The 18,263-nt window shown below is 50.2% G+C and overlaps 1 protein-coding gene across 2 annotated transcripts; it reads left to right on the forward strand.

Moving 5' to 3' along the window:
• The first annotated feature begins 12,403 nt into the window (after positions 1 to 12,403).
• LOC122681257 lies at positions 12,404 to 17,816 on the forward strand. Of its 2 annotated transcripts, none has more exons than XM_043883135.1 (5): positions 12,404 to 12,535; positions 13,660 to 13,741; positions 15,069 to 15,233; positions 16,146 to 16,175; positions 17,587 to 17,816. In XM_043883135.1, exons 2-5 carry the CDS (start codon positions 13,660 to 13,662, stop codon positions 17,721 to 17,723), a joined length of 414 nt encoding a protein of 137 aa, XP_043739070.1. In that variant the 5' UTR covers positions 12,404 to 12,535; the 3' UTR covers positions 17,724 to 17,816. The 2 variants fall into 2 exon arrangements, with proteins under 2 accessions (XP_043739070.1, XP_043739069.1); XM_043883134.1 differs by having other exon boundaries at positions 12,406 to 12,535; positions 16,044 to 16,175.
• The last annotated feature ends 447 nt before the right edge of the window (positions 17,817 to 18,263 follow it).

Here is an 18,263-nt window from a genome sequence, read left to right on the forward strand (position 1 = left end):
TCAGCCCCCTCCGAGCCTCATTACCTCGTCCACAAGAGGAGGAGATTTTAGGCAAATTCTTGACCTTTAAAAAAATTGTAAAATGTATTTTACACACAAAAGGGTACATATCAAGAATGCATACAGTTTAAAGACAGTAGTAAACACTTAGGTACCAGCCACCCTGCTTAAGAAGTAGAATATTCAATCTTTCACTGCCCCTCTGAGTAGAATCCCCACTCTCCTTGTAAGATGTTTATCACTATTCAGAACCTCGTGTTATTTAATCATTTGTATTTTATATAAATAGAATCATACTAAAAAATAAATACATGGAATCAAACTGTGTGTAGTTTTCTACACTTGCTTTTTGCATGCAACATAAATTTCATTAGAGCCATCCATACTGATGTGTGGTCTTAGGTCACTCATTTCTCGCTGCATATAGTATTCTGTAATGTGATTCCTGTACCCAGTCCCCTACTGATGGACCTGTGGGTCGTTTCATGGTTTTTGCTGTTATCAGCAGGACTGTTCTGGGTGCCCTCATGCAGGTCTCCCAGTGAAGCCGTGTGTGAAGCGGTGAGATGGCTGCATCACAGGGCATGTAGTTTAAATGCCGCTAGGTTGGACTGGAGTCTATTCTGATTAAATAGAGGAATCCAAACCTGGAGGTCCCTTCCTTATCACTTAACCCAACACACTCACTGTAAGAGGTAAGAAAAGGAAAACCCAGAGGCCTTAAGTGACTTGCCCAGAGTCCCCAACCTTGGTCTCTCAGGCTAAGATCACAACTGTGGAAGTAATTTTGGGCGTGGGCGAGGAGAACATATTTCCTTCCCATTTTGACGATTAGCAAAACTCGTTTATCTTTAAAATTGTCCTCTGGCTTGGTTTTAGAATTCTGGACAAAGTAGAAACAAGGATACTCCTTGAAAACTGTTCCACAGATACACACACACACATACACATTTACTCCATGTCCAAGTACTGCCAATTCTAACCCCTGAATGTATCCCCAAGCCATACATTTCCATCCATCCCCCTGGTTTCCATCATCTCTCACCTGGACATTGCAGTAACCTCTTCATTGGTTTCCCTGCTTCTAGCATTGTCCCCCCAACTCCAACCCCATTCTCCACATGGCAGCCAGAGACATCGTTCTAAAATGTAGGCAGAACACATTACTTGCCTGCTTAAAAGTCTCCTGTGCCTTCCAGTTGCTCTTAAAATAAGATCCTAACCCTGTACCACGGCTCGTAAGGCACCGTGAGGCCTGGCTCCTGTCTGCGTCCATCCTGCTTCTCACCTGCACCCGCCTCACTGACCTCCTATCACTTTGGTTACCTTCCGGTTACCCTTCCCCATCTAGGAGGCCTTTGCATGAGCAGTGCCTGCTGCCTGCAATTCTGTGCCCCGCAAAAAGCCTTCTCGTTACTCAGGTCTCAGCCCAAACGTCCCCTCAGAGGACGTTTCTTCCCTGACCATACCACCTCCTTCCTTTCTTTCTGTTTTTTGGCCACTCCACTTACAGGATCTTTGTTCCCTGACCAGAGATTGAAAACACCGGGCCCTTGGCAGTGAAAGTATAGCATCCTGATCATCGGACTACCAGGGAATTTCCACCATCTCTCTCTCTTTTTTTTTGAAGTATAGTTGATTTACAAAGTTCTGCCAATATCGGTTGTACAGCAAAGTGACTCAGTCACACACATGTATACATTCATTTTTTAATACATTCATTTTTAATATTCTTTTCCATTATGGTTTATCACAGGATATTGAATATAGTTCCCTCTGCTATACAGTAGGTCCTGGCTTCCCACCATCTCCTTTCATTCTCTGCCTTTCACCCTGTTTTTTGTTTCTTTCTTAGCACCATTCATATTCATAACTGTCCTTGGGGAAAGTTGCTGAAGCTCTCTGGACTTGTGGCACTGAGAACAACTTATCCTTGTGGCTTTTTTTTTTTAAATGGCCACTGTTAGTCCTTCCATCGAAAGGTGGGTCTCTGTTCCCTCCCTGTGAATCTAGATGGGATTCTGTGACCGTTTCGACTAACATTTTATAGGAAGTAATGCTACATGACTTCAGCGGCTATATCATGAAAGGCCAGCTTCTGTCTGGTTCTCCTGGAGCGCTGGCTCTGGAGGGAGCAGCCGCCAGGTAAACCTGCCGTGAGACTGTCCAGCTGACAAGGCCATGCGCAGGCACTCCTGAAGACACTGCTAGCTGAGTTCAGCCATCCAGTCATTCAGGTCTGTGTGAAGCTGTCTTGGATCCTCCGGACTAATCTGTCGGTCAGCAGGGTCCCACTGAGTGACCACGGATGATGCCACAGGGAGCAGAAGAATTGACAAGTTGCCCAGCCAAGTCCTGCCTTAATTTCTGATCCACAGAGTCTGTAAGAGGTAAGGAAATGGCTATTGTTTTTAAGTCACAAAGTTTTGGAGTATTTGTTACCAAATGGTATAAAACCAAAGCAATCTGGTGTGCTTGTTTCCTTGTTTATTGCGTCTCCTTTCTCTAGGATGGGTGTTCCATGGGCTGCCTTGTTCTCTGCTGTGTGACTACTGCCCAGCACAAAGCCTGGCAAACAGTGGTGCTTGGTAAATACTTGTTGAATAAATGACAGCGTGGATGAATAGATGTATGCACGGTACACTCAGCTTGAGCTCCATTCTCCCTGCTGGGTGGGGTTTTGGGGACAATCCTATGGATATCTTGGCATTGGGAAGGGGGCACCCAAGCTCCTGCCACCCCCTGGCAGCCCGCTACCTAGCTCTGGAAGGGGGTACTGAGAGTTGCTTTGGTCCCCAAAGCCCACTAGGGCATCAGGGCCTCTCCAGTAATTGCCCACCCACCTCGACCTCTCTTCTATGGTCCAGCCTCTGGACTTTGCCTAAATTCCTTCCAATATATCTTTCAAGCCTCCTTCATCTGAAGTCACCTCCTCCCGAAATTGGTCCAGTTTGGGAACGCTCCTCAGGCTGTCTACCTGACCTCCAGAAATGAGTACCCTCAACTGCTTATTGGCCACAGACAATTCCAGGAATTTCTCTTAAGATCATTCCCGCCCCATGCCTGCAGAACACCTCCTTGCTCCATATCGTCATCTCCCAAGGAGCACTCACAGCCCTTTCTCCCATAACTCAGTCCTCTGACATCAGCCCCATCCCAAGATACCTCAGCTGGCTGTTTTGCTGCCAGGATCTCATTTCAACATCTCCACAATCCAGTGAGGTCAGATTCATAATCATCTCACTTTATGAAGAAGAAAGCTGAGATTCCAAGAGGAAAAACAGGTTCCAGGTACATGACTGGCAAGTACTCTTCTGGGATCCAATTCATCACCGTCATCATTATGACTATAATTTCTTAAAGTACTGACTGGAAAGGTAAGCAGATTCTTTACCATCTGAGCCACCAGGGAAGCCCTAATGATCCACTGAAGGATGCTAAATGTAATGGGTCAAACTTTAAGCAGAAACGGGATATTTTCACAGTTTCAAAGTATCTCCCTTAATGTATTTAATAATTACAAAGAGTAAAATATTAATTTTAGTATCAATCCAACAGATGCTACCCTAGACAGGTGATCAAGGTGATATTACCAGTTAAACATATCAACCTCGAAAAGTCCTGGGGGAGGGCAGTGCACAGAGGAAAGCATACATCAGTTCTCTGGTGTTTTCCCCCCAAAAATGCATAACCTCAATATGATCATAAGAAAACCTCAGACAAGCCCACACTGATGGACATTCTACAAAAGAACTGGCTAGCACTCTTCAAATGTGTCAAGACCATAAAAAAGATGGAAAGATGGAGGAACTGTCACAGATCAGAGGGGACTAAGGAGACATGACAACCGAATGGGATCCTCCCGGCACTGAATTCCAGGACAGAAAAAGGACATTAATAGGCAAACGGGTGAAACCTAAATGACTTCTGTTGTTGTAACTTTAGTTAATGGTAATGAACCGAGGTTAATTTCATAGTTCTGATAAGGGTTCTATTATTATGTAAGACATTGACAAAAGGGAAAGCTTGGAGAAGGACATACGGGAACTCAGTACTATTTTTGTAACTTCTGTAAGTCTAAAATTTCTGTAACTTCTGTAAGTCTAAAAGTACCTCAAAAGGAAGGAAAAAAAAAAAAAAAAAAACGCTTAAGGAGGGAGAATGAAGGCTAAGCTAAAATAAGCCTCCTACAGCCCATCTCTCCCACTTGTTACAACTGAAAACTCTGGACAAATTTTTAAAAAAGCAACTACTTAAGAAAGAAGATGGTAAAGTAAATAAAAGAGAGCAGATTGGAGTGAAAAGTCAAAATTCGAGGAATAATCCACAAAGCAGGTGAGTGAAAATTCTCTACCAGGTGAGTTTCCTGGTAAATTTTTTTCCTATATCTTCTTGCTTAGAGCCAGGATACTTTAAATCAGGAAACCGCACATCTGATATAGGCAGCACACACTCCCAAGAAAAGCCCAGCATTCTGGTCAGAGAAGAGTAAAAATGGACCTGCAGAAGCTGGAGAGTGTAAGGAAACTCCTTATTATTTCTTTTTATTTAATCATTGCTCTCAACTAGCCCTGCTGCAGGGCAACCCTATTCTGCTCTACAGTTCCAATGCCTTTGAGAGAAAAGTTTGAGAAAACCCACTCCCTGGAGAAAAGAACTTGGAAAAGAACCCCTGAGTGTAAATAGTGTGGGGCAAATCTTCATTTTTTTTTGTCTTTTGGTTTTTTGATGCTTTGCTCTGAGGGTAAGCCCAGTGGTGAGGAGTTGTATGACAGTGCTGGTGGTTAGAATTCTGAGAGAACTTCATATTTCTGACCAGAGACCAGAAAAACAGGCCTGTGGAGCCAGAGAATGTACATATAATCCTGGCAACGAGAGAATGGATAAAGGAAATCCTCCAATTCTGTGTTGAACCAGCACAAGTCCTGGGCTCAACCCCAAGCTGAGCCTGTGTGGAAGACACCCTCAGAAGGGTGAGAAAATCTTTTGAGTGTTGATACCATGTAAACCACTGCCCAAATTCCAGACTAACCTTTACATCAGGTAGAACCAAACCACATAAGAAAGCTTTGAAAGTAAAACTGATACTAGAATCACTGCCTGTAGAAGGTGACAAAGAACATGCAGTCTGAACCTATCCAATTTTGCCTGCTACTAAAAAAAAAAAAAAAAAAAATTCCAGAGGCTTTTACCAGTACCTAGATTCTCATAAGATAATACTGAAAATGTCCAGGATGCAATACAAAGTAAGGCACATCCAACCAATTCTCAAAGCAAAAGACAATCAGTAGATTCCAACCATGAAAAGACCCAGATGTTGGGATTGTCAGACAGAGACTTCAAAACAACTATTATAACAGTACACTGTGAGGGGAAAATGGATACTTTAGAATGAATGGGAAAACAGACATTCTCAGCAGAGGAATAAAAAACATTTAAAAAGACGAAAAAACAGGCAGTGTTGGTCAAAAGGTACAAAGCCTCCGTAACACAAGACCAAGAAGTTCTGGAGAGCTATACAGCGCAGGACCTGTATTTAATATTGTTTTGTAGACTTAAAGACTTGCTGAAAGGGTAGACCTTATGTTAATCGCTCTTATCACAATAAGGACATCAATATTTTTTGGGGGGGGAAGGCAGGAGGAAACTTTTGGAGGTGATGGATAAATTTATGGCCTTGATTATTGTGGTGAAGGTTTCAGGGGTGCATTCTTAGCTTCAAACTCATCAAATCATATATGTTAAATATCTGTAACTTTCTGTATGTCAATTATACCTTAACAAAATGATTTTCAAAAGAATCATTGAATTATACTAAAAAAATCCTAAAAGGGTCAAACGACCAAATGGCAATTTTAGAACATAAGAAATAAAATATCTCACATCTTAAAAATGTACAGGATAGTCTCAATAGTAAAGAGAGGTGACAAAGGAAAGACTCAATAAACCTGAAGCTAGATCAACAGAAGTGGTCCAATCTAAAGAGGAGAGATATTTAAAAAACTGAACAGACTTACAGACATGTGGGGAAATATCAAAAGATTTAATATGCATGTCATTTCTGTACCCTTAAAGATGCAAAAGAAAAATTTTTAAGATGCCTTAAAATTTCTCAAATTGGGTGAAAAACTTAAATTTACAGATTCAAGAAAACGTGGTCGCTCACACGGTAAAGAATCTGCCTGCAATGCAGGAGACTTGGGTTTGATCCCTGGGTCTGGAAGATCCCCTGGAGAAGGGAATGGCAATCTACTCCAGTATTCTTGTCTGGGAAATCCCATGGACAGAGGAGCCTGGTGCGCTACAGTCCATGGGGTCACAAAGAGTCAGACACAACTTAGTAACTGAATAGCAAATACTGATTCCAAATAACATTTGGTTACAGTTCCAGTTACTACTGTTGCATGACAAGCCACCTGAAAACAGTGTGTAAAACAGCTGTCTGATGTTAATGGATTCTGTGGGTCAGGAATTCAGAAAGGTTACAGCAGAGGTGTCCCATAATGTCTGGGACCTTAGCTGGGAAGACGCAATGGCTAAAGGGGACTTGGTAGCTAGGGACTGGGATTGTCTGAAGATGTACATGGCTAGAAGGCTGTAGGCTGGCACCTCAGCTGGGCTGCAGTCAGACCACAGACAAATGACTTCTCCATATGTTCTCTCCACATGGGTTAATTTGGCTTCCTCATGGCATGGTGGCTAGGTTTTAAGAGAGTATCCTGAGAGAGTCCATGGCATCTTATGATCCAGCTTTGGAAGTCACACAGCATCACTTTTACCATGTCCTATGTTTAAGGCTGTCAAAAAGGTGCATTCAGCTTCAGGGAATGGGGACACAGATGCCACCATTTGATGACAAGAGGGTCCAGGTCACATTGTAAAGAGAGCATGTGGAATTGGAGATACTGTTAAAGCCACAATAATCGAGATGCTTGTTTGTAGACCATAGTCTAAGCCTGTGGGTGAGAAGTGAGGTGTGTTGCTCCAATAAGGCCTTCTTGCGTGGAAACATGCAAGTGGGAATAAATTGAGAGGAGCATTTTGGCAGAGGGAGGCGCAGTTACAAAGGCCCCGCTGTGGGCAAGAGTGGAGTGTGTTCCAAGAACTGAAGGCCAGCATGCTTGCAGTGTGAAGGGAGAGGAGGAGAAGTTGATGAGGAGGCTCCATTTGTGGAGTTTGGCAGAGGGAACCTTAAATATCAGGTTAAGGAGGTTCCTGGAAGGTCAGTGAGTGGTGGTGGAGGCTAAAGGATACCAAGAGGCTGTCTCCACAAAGGCTGGGCCACATGAGGGGGCCTATCCCCATGACCATGAGACTGGTGAGTTTGAGATCAGGACATGGGCCACGGGCCCTTACGCCCTGCCCTGTGAACCCTCCGTTTGGCCTGTGGTACAGAAGGCCCTGAAAGGTCAGGATCAGAAGCTGAAGACCATTCCACATTAGTGTGGGGCCCACATTAGTGTGGATCCTAGATCCACTGGGATCTGAAGGGACCAATGCCTACCCTGGAGTTGATTTGACACCCTGTACCCTGCACCACCAGGATCCCACTGCTGCAGCCCTTTGCCAAGTTGGACTGTTCTCTGGTGGTCAGAGCAGAGCACTGGGCTGGACCTCAAGGCAATATTCACACTGCCCATAGCTCCATCCAGAGCTTGGCTTATATATCACAGTCATGGGTGCCTCTCAGAGAAGCCCCGCTTTCAGTTTAGTTCGGTCACTCAGTCATGTCTGACTCTTTGTGACCCCATGGACTGCAGCTTGCCAGGCTTCCCTGTGCATCACCAACTCCCAGAGCTTGCTCAAATTCATGTCCATCGAGTCAGTGATGCCATCCAATCATCTCATCCTCTGTCATCCCCTTCTCTTCCTGCCTTCAATCTTTCCCATCATCAGGATCTTTTCCAGTGAGTCAGTTCTTCGCATCAAGTAGCCTAAGTATTGGCGTTTCAGCTTCAGCATCAGTCCTTTCAAAGATTATTCAGGACTGATCTCATTTAGGATGGACTGGTTGGATCTCCTTGCAGTCCAAGGGACCCTCAAGAGTCTTCTCCAGCACCACAGTTCAAAAGCATCAGTTCTTTGGCACTCTGCTTTCTTTATGGTCCAGCTCTCACATCCATACATGACTACTGGAAAAACCATAGCTTTGACTATACGGACCTTTGTTGGCAAAGTAATATCTGCTTTTTAGTATGCTGTCTATATTTGTCACTGCCATGGGTGCCTCTCAGAGAAGCCCCCACGTAGACCATCGCATTCACCCTCCTGGTCCCCAAGCAGAGCTTGGGTGTGATTGGCGTTACAGAAATGTGGAAACCAAGGCCATGGAGGCAGTCAGGAAGGGGGCTGAAACCAGCAGAGGATGGATCTGGGACTAGAAGCCCAGCAGTGGGCCTCCCAAGCACTCAGTTTCACTGCCCCTAATATTAACCTCGGGGTCCTTTGCATGTCGTTTGTATACACCTGCCCAGCTCACAGGTGGTGGTGATGAGGACCCAGGATCCTAGGCCCCGGAATTCCAAAACAGCAAGTTCTGACCAAACCCCACCCTCACGCCCCATCTCCTGGCTCAAGGCGAGTTCGGGTGCCCTTCCTGCGCCCAGAGTGTGAGGGCCTCGGTGCCCGATAGGGGAACGCCTTCGCCTACTCTGCTTCTGCGATGATCGCCTGGAACGTGGGGTCTCCAGCTTGCACTTCAAGGACCACCTGGTGGGGGGAAGGACCTGAGCAGGCTGGAGGGGGCGGGGCCCCAGGGATCAACGGGGCGGGCCAGTGGGACCGTCGGCGCGAGGCGCGAGCGGCGCGCACCGGAGGGGAATGGCAAGCCTGGCAGGGCCTCGGGGGCGGATCTGGGGAAGGAGGCGGGGCACTACGGGAGGGGCTTGAGTGACTGACAGGGTGGGGGCGTGACGGGCGCCTGCTGCGGAGACTGCAGTGAGGGGGTGTTTCCGCAGATGACCGAAAAAACAAGGCGGGAGCCAGGGCGAGGGTTTAGCGAGTCTTGGGAAGGCAGTGCCAGAATGACGCACTGGCCAAGGGGCTGGCCCGGGCTGAGCGATTAAGGACGAGCCTCAGGGTAGGGGCGGGGTCGACGGGCGGGCTAAGCTAGGAGAGCCGGGCACCGCCAGGGATAAATGACGCGGCTGGGACAGGGCTGGAGACGGTGGAATGCTAGCCTATGAGGTAGAGTCCAAAAGAGTGGGCACGAAGACTGCCCGAGGGACTAGGGAAGGATGACTGGCAACTCCAGGACGGGAAAGGAGGGAGGAGACGACGGGCGTAGGTGAGTAGTGTGAGAGACAAGACAGGTGGCAGGACCTGGAATAAAGGCCGCTTATGGGTGGGGCCAAGGGGCCATGAGTGACAACCGGTTGTCACTCATGGCCCCTTGGGATCGGCCTCAAACATCTCCCCTGCAACTCTGAGAGGAATTGCTCTTCCAGCTGAACATCTAGGGCTTCGTGCATTTCATGCCCCAGGTGTGGTGCAGAGACATCAGACCTGCCGGAAGGAGGTTTCCATCTTCCAGGCCACCAGTCCCAATGAAATCCAGCCAAGGGCGTTCACCTGCTTCCGACTGCACCATGTGGGTCTTTCCTAGGACCAGGAAACCCGCCACTAGCGATTGTCTCCGTGGTAGCCCTGGTTCGGCGTCGGTTCTGACTCGGCCCGCCTGTCCGCAGTTGCAGAAGCGCTGTCTGGACTGCTTCCTGGTGTATCTCCGGGTCTTCGAGCGATGATCTCCGAGCCTGCGCTGCTGCCCGGAGCCGCCCGGGGCCCTGAAGGCCTCAGTGTTCCGGAATTACAGTGTCTGCTGGGAGTTGGCGCGTCAGCAGGCATTCCATCTGGAGAGAAGGATAGGGATCGGCTCTTTGTCGTGACCACGCCTCTCTGCTCACTGGCCCCTCCCTCCGCCCAGATGGCCCCACCCACTTAGTGCCACCGCCCCTGCTCTTCCCTGGCACCCCTCTAACTCGCAGTCCCCGCCCTTAAGGATAAACTCCGTCCACTCCTACTCTCAGGCTCCAGCTACCCGCCATCTCCCGCCCAGTCCTTGGCCTCGTCCCGCGTGCTTCCCGTTCCAGGCTCCCCATATTCAAACGGCTCCAGGAGCTCCCCAGGGGCTGGGAATACGAGTCCGCGATGCTTTGTCCAACACAACAGCTCTTCCTACTTTTGCCTTCGGGTGCTTTCTCGGTACCTCCTCTGGGCTGGGAGAATGAAGGTGGTCCTGCATGAAGTCTGAATTGGGCGATGGGAGACGGTCGTACCAATGGGATGCTGAGATCGTGGCTCAGGTCCTTGTGTCTGGGCAGAATCTCAGGGGCTCCCTGAATCTGATCAAGTGAGTGAGAGCTGTTCCTTTCTGTACTATGGGCTCCCCTGGGGAGGGTTGGAGCCGCAGGGCCTCTCGCCTCCCATTCCTGCTGTTTCAGAAATCTCAGCCTGCATTTGCAGAGAGGACCCCTTGCCCTGAGTCGGCTGTAATAATCTATCTGGAGCCCACCTTGTGCCCACCAAGGTTCCCAGGGAAGACTCCTACTCCCTGGTCCCCACACCTCTGAGTGATCTGTTTTATGGAAGAGCCTGACTATTCCCAGGTTCCAGGCCTTGAGAGGCTGCTGAACATCACCCCCCAGATGGTCCTGCTGCCCTATGTCAACCTTGAGCCGCCTGGAGCCTGCCATCACCCCATCACCCTCAGCCCTGGGGCTAGCTTCCCAAACAGATGTTCTTTGTCACAGCATCGCCCCACATCTGGAGACCGGAGTTCCCACAGAGGCGGGAGTGAGAGACGGTAGAGGAGAACAGAGGATTGAGTTCTCCAGATGACTTCTCTTGGGAGGCCTGTGAGCTCTGGGGAAACAGGCTCAGAAATGGGGCTGCTTGGTCGCCATCGAGGCAGCAGTAGTGCTGCCACTTACACGTCGGCCACTCACTCCAGTGCAACCGGCCTGGAAAGTTCTGATGAGACTCCAAGTGTATCCTCCCCAGGCTGCTTGAAGGCGGATCTTCCCTCTTCTTCTATCCTTAGGCCTACTCTTCAGGACATCCTGGACAGCATCCAAGAGGTAAGGTGATCCTCTTGGGGTTCTCTGAATCCCCTTGATCATGGGGAAGAGGGAGCAGCAGTCCCCAGGAGTAAGCAGGGCCAATCCTGGGTGCTGGGGTCTCTTAGACATCCAGGAGACTCCCACACTGCCTTCTCATCTCCCAGAATGGAGGTGGCCTGTATCCTGCCCACTGTAGGGTCTCTCTCTTCAAGGCTCATCTGCCTCCGGGGTCGTAAGCCCCTTCTTCCAGGCAGTAGCTAGAGTGGGTCTCTATGGCCTCACTGGGCTACAGGAACCCTGATGGATGGTTGGGTGCTCAGCACACCTCACTTGACCAGAGCTTGGACACCTAGAAAGCTCTGGCCCCAGGTCACAGAAGGGACTCACAGCCTTCACCCATCAGTCCAGCATCAGTATTCTAACAATCCCAAGCCACATTTACTGAACTCATGTTCTGCTCCAATAACCACACCACTCCCCATTTTACCTTTGTTGGCCTCCCATCTTTAAAATAAAATCTGAGATCCACACCATGACTTCCGAAGCCCTGCTTGGTGTTTTAATCTCTCTCCAACTTTCTCCTTTGCCCATTACAATCTGACCAAGATGGTCTCTCTCTATTCTTTGAACGCATCTGTGTTTTCCTGCCTTTGGGTCTTTGCCCAGGCCTCTTTCTACTTGGAACTAGATTGTAAGCCCTATAATGGCAGGGACTGTGTTCAGTTTTGTTTCTCTCTAAATCCTCATGTGTTTAAACAATAGACAATAATGCCAGCTCTAACAGGTCTTAATAAACAGTCCTGGAATAAATGTGCCTGATGCTTCTCTATTGATGTATTTAATCTTTACACAAAGAAACTCAGGGAGGTTTAGCCTTTTGTTGAAGGTCACACGGCTAAGAGTTGAACCCCAAAGGGAGGGGTTTTCACCTGTCATTGTGAATGTGGGCATGAGTGCCAGGAGGTATACCACAGGCCATCCCCAAATTCTAGATGCTTCTAGCTTCGTGCAGCAGAAAGCATTGGGTCTGTGCTGCAAAGCTGGCAAGACTTGGGTCCTCAAAAGCCCTCCGAGAGTATTCCAGGTAGAAGAACAGCAGTGAGCAGAAGTGTGAAGGCAAGAAGATCCAGCTCCTGGGACAACTGGACTCAGAGGGCTGGGCCAGCCCAGGACACACAGCTGGCTGGATCCAGGGCTATATCAGCTGGTGGTCTCCAGAGGCCGGACCCTGAAGGGCAGGGAAATTGAGGCATGGTGTCAGTGTCACTGTGCAATCCCTCTCCCCAGGCTGTGGGTAGGAGCCCCTAGGGACGCGGGCTGGGCGTTTGCAGGCAGGACGTTCCCACGCGGGGGCGGCCCTGGGGAAAGCTGTGGGGCGGGCCCGGGGCAGGAGCCAGAGATCCACTCCCTCTGCAGCCTGTTCTCTGTTACTTGCTCTGCAGACCCGGGTCGCATTCTGGCTCCCTCCAAGCTGCAAGGTGAGTGAGTGGCTGGGGAGAACCCTGGCTGCCCAAACATGGGCCGGTGGGGGATGCGGCTGGGACTCTGGCTTTCATCACCCTGTCAGGGCCTGTGGGGTCACTGCTATGGAGGAGAATCTGGGGGCTGGGGGCTACTGGCAGCTCAAGGGTGAGGGGAATTTTCCTCTGTCCACATATGGGGCACTATCTCTTTCCTCAAATGTAGATTACTCCTTCCCCCTCCCCACAGGTGGGGCTCTGTCATCCACTTATCACTGATGGGTAACCCTTCCTTTCCAGGTGTGGGGTGTCTGTCCACTTTCCACATATGGTAAACCCTACCCTCTCTCTAATTACTGGGTGCCCTTCTCTTGCTCTCTAGATGTAGGGGTCCTTTCAGTTTCTGGAAGTGGGATACCCTCTTCTCCCCAGATGTGTGCCCTCTCTTCCTACCTCTGACCCAGTTTGGTTTTTGTCCCCCTCTGAATCTCCTCTTCAAGGCCCCCCTGCCCACCCCCCAACCCCCCCTGCCCCAGGTTGCCAAATCCTGATTTTCCCTGGAGATCGGGGGTTGGGCTCGCCTGTCCCTCTCCCCCACCAGGTCCAGCAGAGCAGGCTTTCCAGGCACGTAGGCAACCAATTATGGCAGGCGGGGTTCGGGGAGGGGGTTGGCGGGGCAAGCCATCTGCAGGAGACCTTGGCAGATGGCCCTGTAGCAAGACAGTTATCCCAGGAACTGCTCCCTCCCGACCTGGACTCCCACTCTGTTTCCTCTGGGGGGCAAACAGCTGAGGGAGCTTGTCTAAGCTAGCCACCCACTGTGAGCTGAGGCTGGAACCAGAACCAAGGCTCCCAGATCCAAATTGTTCAGGCCCTGGCTTAAGAGTTAGGCCTTGTCCCACTTCTCAGATGGCGAATTGAAGCCCCAGGAGGGGGCTCCAAATGTCTAGAACCCCTATCTACCCCCACAGGCATATCATACAAACTTAGAAGGGGGCAGGGGCTGGAGATGACCTTGATATCCTGGAAATCATGCCCTTCCCGGTCACCACACCTGTGTAAACCGTGTATCTCTGTCTGGGTCCTGAGGGGAAGGGCAGAGGGCAATGTGAGGGCAGGACTCACCCCAAACCACGCCCCAGATGTCCTTCAGAGCTGCCTGGAGCTTGACCCTGAGGAAAGGGGGCCTTGGAATGCGAGGGATCCACAGCCCAGGAAGCACTGGTAAGATGTGGACATGCCCTCCCTTGCCGAACTCCGAGGCTCAGGGCAGGGGTCCTGTCTGCAGGCTGCCCCTGGTCCCTTCCTTGCTGCTCTGGGCCTGCCCTGAACCATTTCCCATAATCCTGGTCCTTGGAGGGGGGGGGGACCACGTTCCTCCAGAAAATAGACAGCAGCCCCCTCCCCAAAGCGTTCTCAGGGCCTGACACCTATACCTCAGGTTCCTAAGGCCTTTGTGTCCAGAGGCAGAGGATGCTGACAGAACCTTCCGGACCTTTGTATCCAAGCCAGTCAGAAGATAGAGGCCTAAAGAAAGAGAGACTTGAGCCAGATAGACGGGCCTTCTTGACCCTCTGGAGAATGATGACAGATAACATTTATTGAGCCCTTACTGTGTGCCCTGAGCTGGGATCGATGTTTTGCACAGATGAACACGTTTGGATTTCATAGCAGTCACACGAAGTGGACACTGTGCCATTATCTCCCTTTCTCAGATGAACAAACAGGCCCAGAGCCGGGACTCTTTTTCCCAAAGCGGTTCCCACGCTCTCTGGGCAAGGTGGTACCAATGCCCTCCTGGAGGGCATCCCAGGTGACAGTAAACAGAAGAAGCTTTACGGAGACTCTTCTAGGGCCCAGCCTTGTTCTGGACACTCACACGGAGCCCTCGAGGGCTAGGCTATCAGGCATGGAAGTGAGAAGTGAAACCAACATCTATCAGTGTAAATCATGTGTGCCCGGGCCTGGGCATTATCTTGAAGCTTCCACAATAGTGTGAGATAGGATCGCTTAGTATCCCCACTTTCCAGATGGTGGGCTACACTGAGGTAAAGAGGGCGTGTCGGAGCTGGGGTGGGGTGCAACTGGGGTCCCACGACTCCAAAGCCATGCCCGTGACCACTCACTAAGGGCACAGGTCTAGTGCTTTGCAATTTGCAGAGCAGTTTCCCACCTGCCATCCCAGGTTCATCTCTCCGAGCCTTTCTCTGCCCATTGCCTTTGCCTGATGTGCCCTCCCCACCCCAGATCTTCCCAGAAGACACAGGGTCTGGAGCCAGAGGGGCTGAACTGCCGCGCTGGCCCAGCTCCCTCTTTCTCTGTGGATTTCAGCAAGTTCCTTAGCTACTCAGTTTCTTCCTCTGTAAGATGAGAATAATATCACTGTCTCAGAGCCATACCAAGCCAATGAGTCAACTCGCCCAAAGGCCTTAGCATGGTTCCTGGCACACAGTTTAAGTGCTCAATACGTGCTACCTTCTTTGTTAATCTTATGGTTGGTGCTGGGATGCCTCAGGGGCAGCCTCATCTCCGCTCCTCCCTGTGCCCACAGCCCACGGCAAGGAGAAGATGCCCCCCTACACTAACTATCATGCCCAGCGCTCCTACCCCATGCCAGAGGAGCCCTTCTGCATGGAACTCAACGCTGAGCAGCAGGCCCTCAAGGAGAAGGAGAAGGGCAGCTGGACCCAGCTGAGCCACGCCGAGAAGGTGGCCTGTAGGTCTCAGGGTGGGGATGGGGGTGATTTTGCAAAGAAGGGCCTAGCCTGTTAGGGAGCAGCCGGCAGGGAGAAACTCTGGCCAAGACAGCCAGAACCCACTCCCCCAAATACTCAAATGCATACCTGAGTAGTGAAATTCATTCCTTTGTTCATTCACTTTTTACTTCACGCAACTATTTGAGCACAGTCTGATGCTGCGTGATGCTGGGGACACAGAAGTGAATCACGGGAGGGTTCCTGCCCCTAGGGTGCTCCCAGTCCAGTGGGGGAACCAATGCAAACGCAGACAGCTGTAATAGTGGATATGCTGCTGGGTGAGGTGTGTTCACGGGGCTGTGAGAACCCAAAGGAGAGAGAGAGATGCAATCCTGGTAGGCTTTCCCGAGAAGGGTTGTTCTAGCTGGCCTTGGATGGTGAGGGGGAGGGGCTGCCAGGCAGTGGGAACAGCATGGGGAAGGATTTGGGAGCTGGAGAGCATGGAGGGTCCTGGGCTTCAGTGAGTCGTGTTGAGGGGATGGAGCAGAAAGAGGCAGGTGAGTTGGGTGGGAGAGCAGGGGTCTGGCGCTCGGAAGCAGGAAGGATGTGTGACACCAAGTGCTGCCCACCAGAAGTGCCCCCGGAAAGCCTCGAGCCTCATCATCAGCTCCTAGCCATGCTTTGCACACAGTAGATGCTCAGTAGGAATTTGCTGAATGGACAGCTTCTGCTGCAGGGAGTGGGGTGGCTGGAGGTCCCCAAGGCCAAGAGTTGGCCCAAGAATTGGATGTATCTGAAGCCCCTCCCCCCTACCCCCCACCTGCCTCCAGTGTACCGGCTCCAGTTCCATGAGACTTTTGCAGAGATGAACCGTCGCTCCAATGAGTGGAAGACAGTGATGGGCTGTGTCTTCTTCTTCTTTGGATTCACAGGTCTGCTGATTTGGTGGCAGCGGGTCTACGGTGAGTGGCAGTGCCTCACCCAGCCACAGTCCTCCCAGGCCCTTGTGGTCACAACCATCAGCCAAGTTTTGATAAGTGAACTAAGCTAGTACTCATCTGAAAAGTTTTTGAAAGGTCCTCCAGCATGATGTAGGGTGAAGGGCAGAGCATGGCTGCCTGGGTTGGAATGTAGGGACTCTGCCTCTCTGGGTCTCAACTCCCTCATCTGTAAAATGGGAATAATAGTGCCTCCATCTCAGGGTTCTTGTGAGAAGTTATTTTTTTATTTATTTATTTTTCATTTATTTTTATTGGGTGGAAGCTAATTACTTTACAATATTGTAGTGGTTTTTTGCCATACATTGACATGAATCAGCCATGGATTTACATGTGTTCCCCATCCTGAACCCCCCTCCCACCTCCCTCCCTCTTGTGAGGATTTAATGAGAAGGCTGTAGGCTAGTGCCAGGCACATAGTTATGAATGGCGTTGTTACTGATTGGTTACTGATTGCTGTTATTAGCCATGAACTTTTCAACATATTGTTTCAGCTGCTATAATATACAAGAGCTTAAACAGCATAGAAGATGGTTTCTTATGCTTCCTCCTTCCTTAACCCCAATAAAGCTGGCTGTTCTCATTTTCTTCTTCCTGAGGGGAAGCATAAGAAACTATTTCATCCTGGACGCTTCCCAATAAGTTGGAACAAACTCAGTACTTATAACTATGGTGGTGGTGGTTTAGTCACTAAGTTGTGTCAGATTCTTGAGACCCCATGGACTGTAGCCTGCCAGGTTCCTCTGTCCGTGGGATTCTCCAGGCAAGAATACTGGAGTGGGTTGCCATTTCCTTCTCCAGGGGATCTTCCTGACCCAGGGATCGAACCTAGGTCTCCTGCACCGCAGGCAGATTCTTTACCAACTGAGCTACCAGGGAAGCTATGGTAGCTATCATGTATTAGGAGCTTAATATCTGTCCCGCATTCTGCTAATTGCATTATAAATACTAACAAATTCAGCCTCCACAAGCCTAGTGGACAGGATCTGTTTTTGACAGGTTAGGAAACTGGGGTTCAGAGATGAAGTGACTTGTTCAAGGTAACGCAGCACGGGAATGGTGGAACTGAGATTTGGACCCCAAAAGACTTCAAGTCAGTGCTCCTCCTATCCTTGGGTCCCAGAGTAGATGAGGAACCTGAGTCTGAGAAAGGGGAAGGACCTCGCCCAGTTCCCCCAGTGAGTCCAAGGAGGAGCTGGGGACAGAACCCGGAGTGCAGCTTTAGTGGGGAGTCTAGTGGGGGATGGAGAGAGTGGGGAGGGGGCCATAGGGCAGGGCATCTTGACCCCATGCCTGGACACCCTGACTCAGTGGGATGGGGTGGGCCTGGCAGGGTCCCATATGCCCCTGTTCCTACCTGGTTCTTTCCCTGCAGTGTTCCCTAAGAAGCCCATCACCCTGACGGATGAGTGGAAGGCCCAGCAGCTCCAGCGCATCTTGGACATGAAGGGCAACCCCGTGCAAGGCCTGGCCTCCCGGTGGGACTATGAGAGGAAGGAGTGGAAGAAGTGACATGGAATCCCGGTGGCTCCCCCTGCAGCTTCACCCTCGTCCAGAGGCCTCTCCCCTCCCTTAACCCCAATAAAGCTGGTGGCTCTCATCTGCCTTTAGTCCCCCCCACAGTCTCTACCTGCCATAAAGCCTACATTATACTTAAGATTAGGCAGGACAATAAGGGGCAATAAGGGGCAATAAGCCCCTTGCCAGGACCCCACTTATCAGGGAGGGCTTCCTGGAGGAGAAAGGGTTGGGATTGAGCCTTTAGTGATAAGTTGGATTCGGAATGGCAGGAGGGAGAAGGAAGGCATTCCAGGTGGAGGAAATGGCTTGAGCAGAGGTAAAGACACTCCTTTATTCTGTCAATTAGCAAATACTTCCTGGGTATCTGCTGTGTGCCAGGTACTAATCCAGGCCCTGGGGATGCAGCAGTGAACACAACACACAGTCTCTGGCCTCATGGAGGAGGCACTTCTTTATGTGTGTGTGTGCGCGCGCGCGCCCATGGCGGGGGAGACAGAAAAGGGAATAAGTCCGTACAGTACTCAGTGTGTT

This window comes from Cervus elaphus, chromosome 23 (assembly GCF_910594005.1).
Source record: "Cervus elaphus chromosome 23, mCerEla1.1, whole genome shotgun sequence".
NCBI classification, from domain to species: Eukaryota; Metazoa; Chordata; class Mammalia; order Artiodactyla; family Cervidae; genus Cervus; species Cervus elaphus.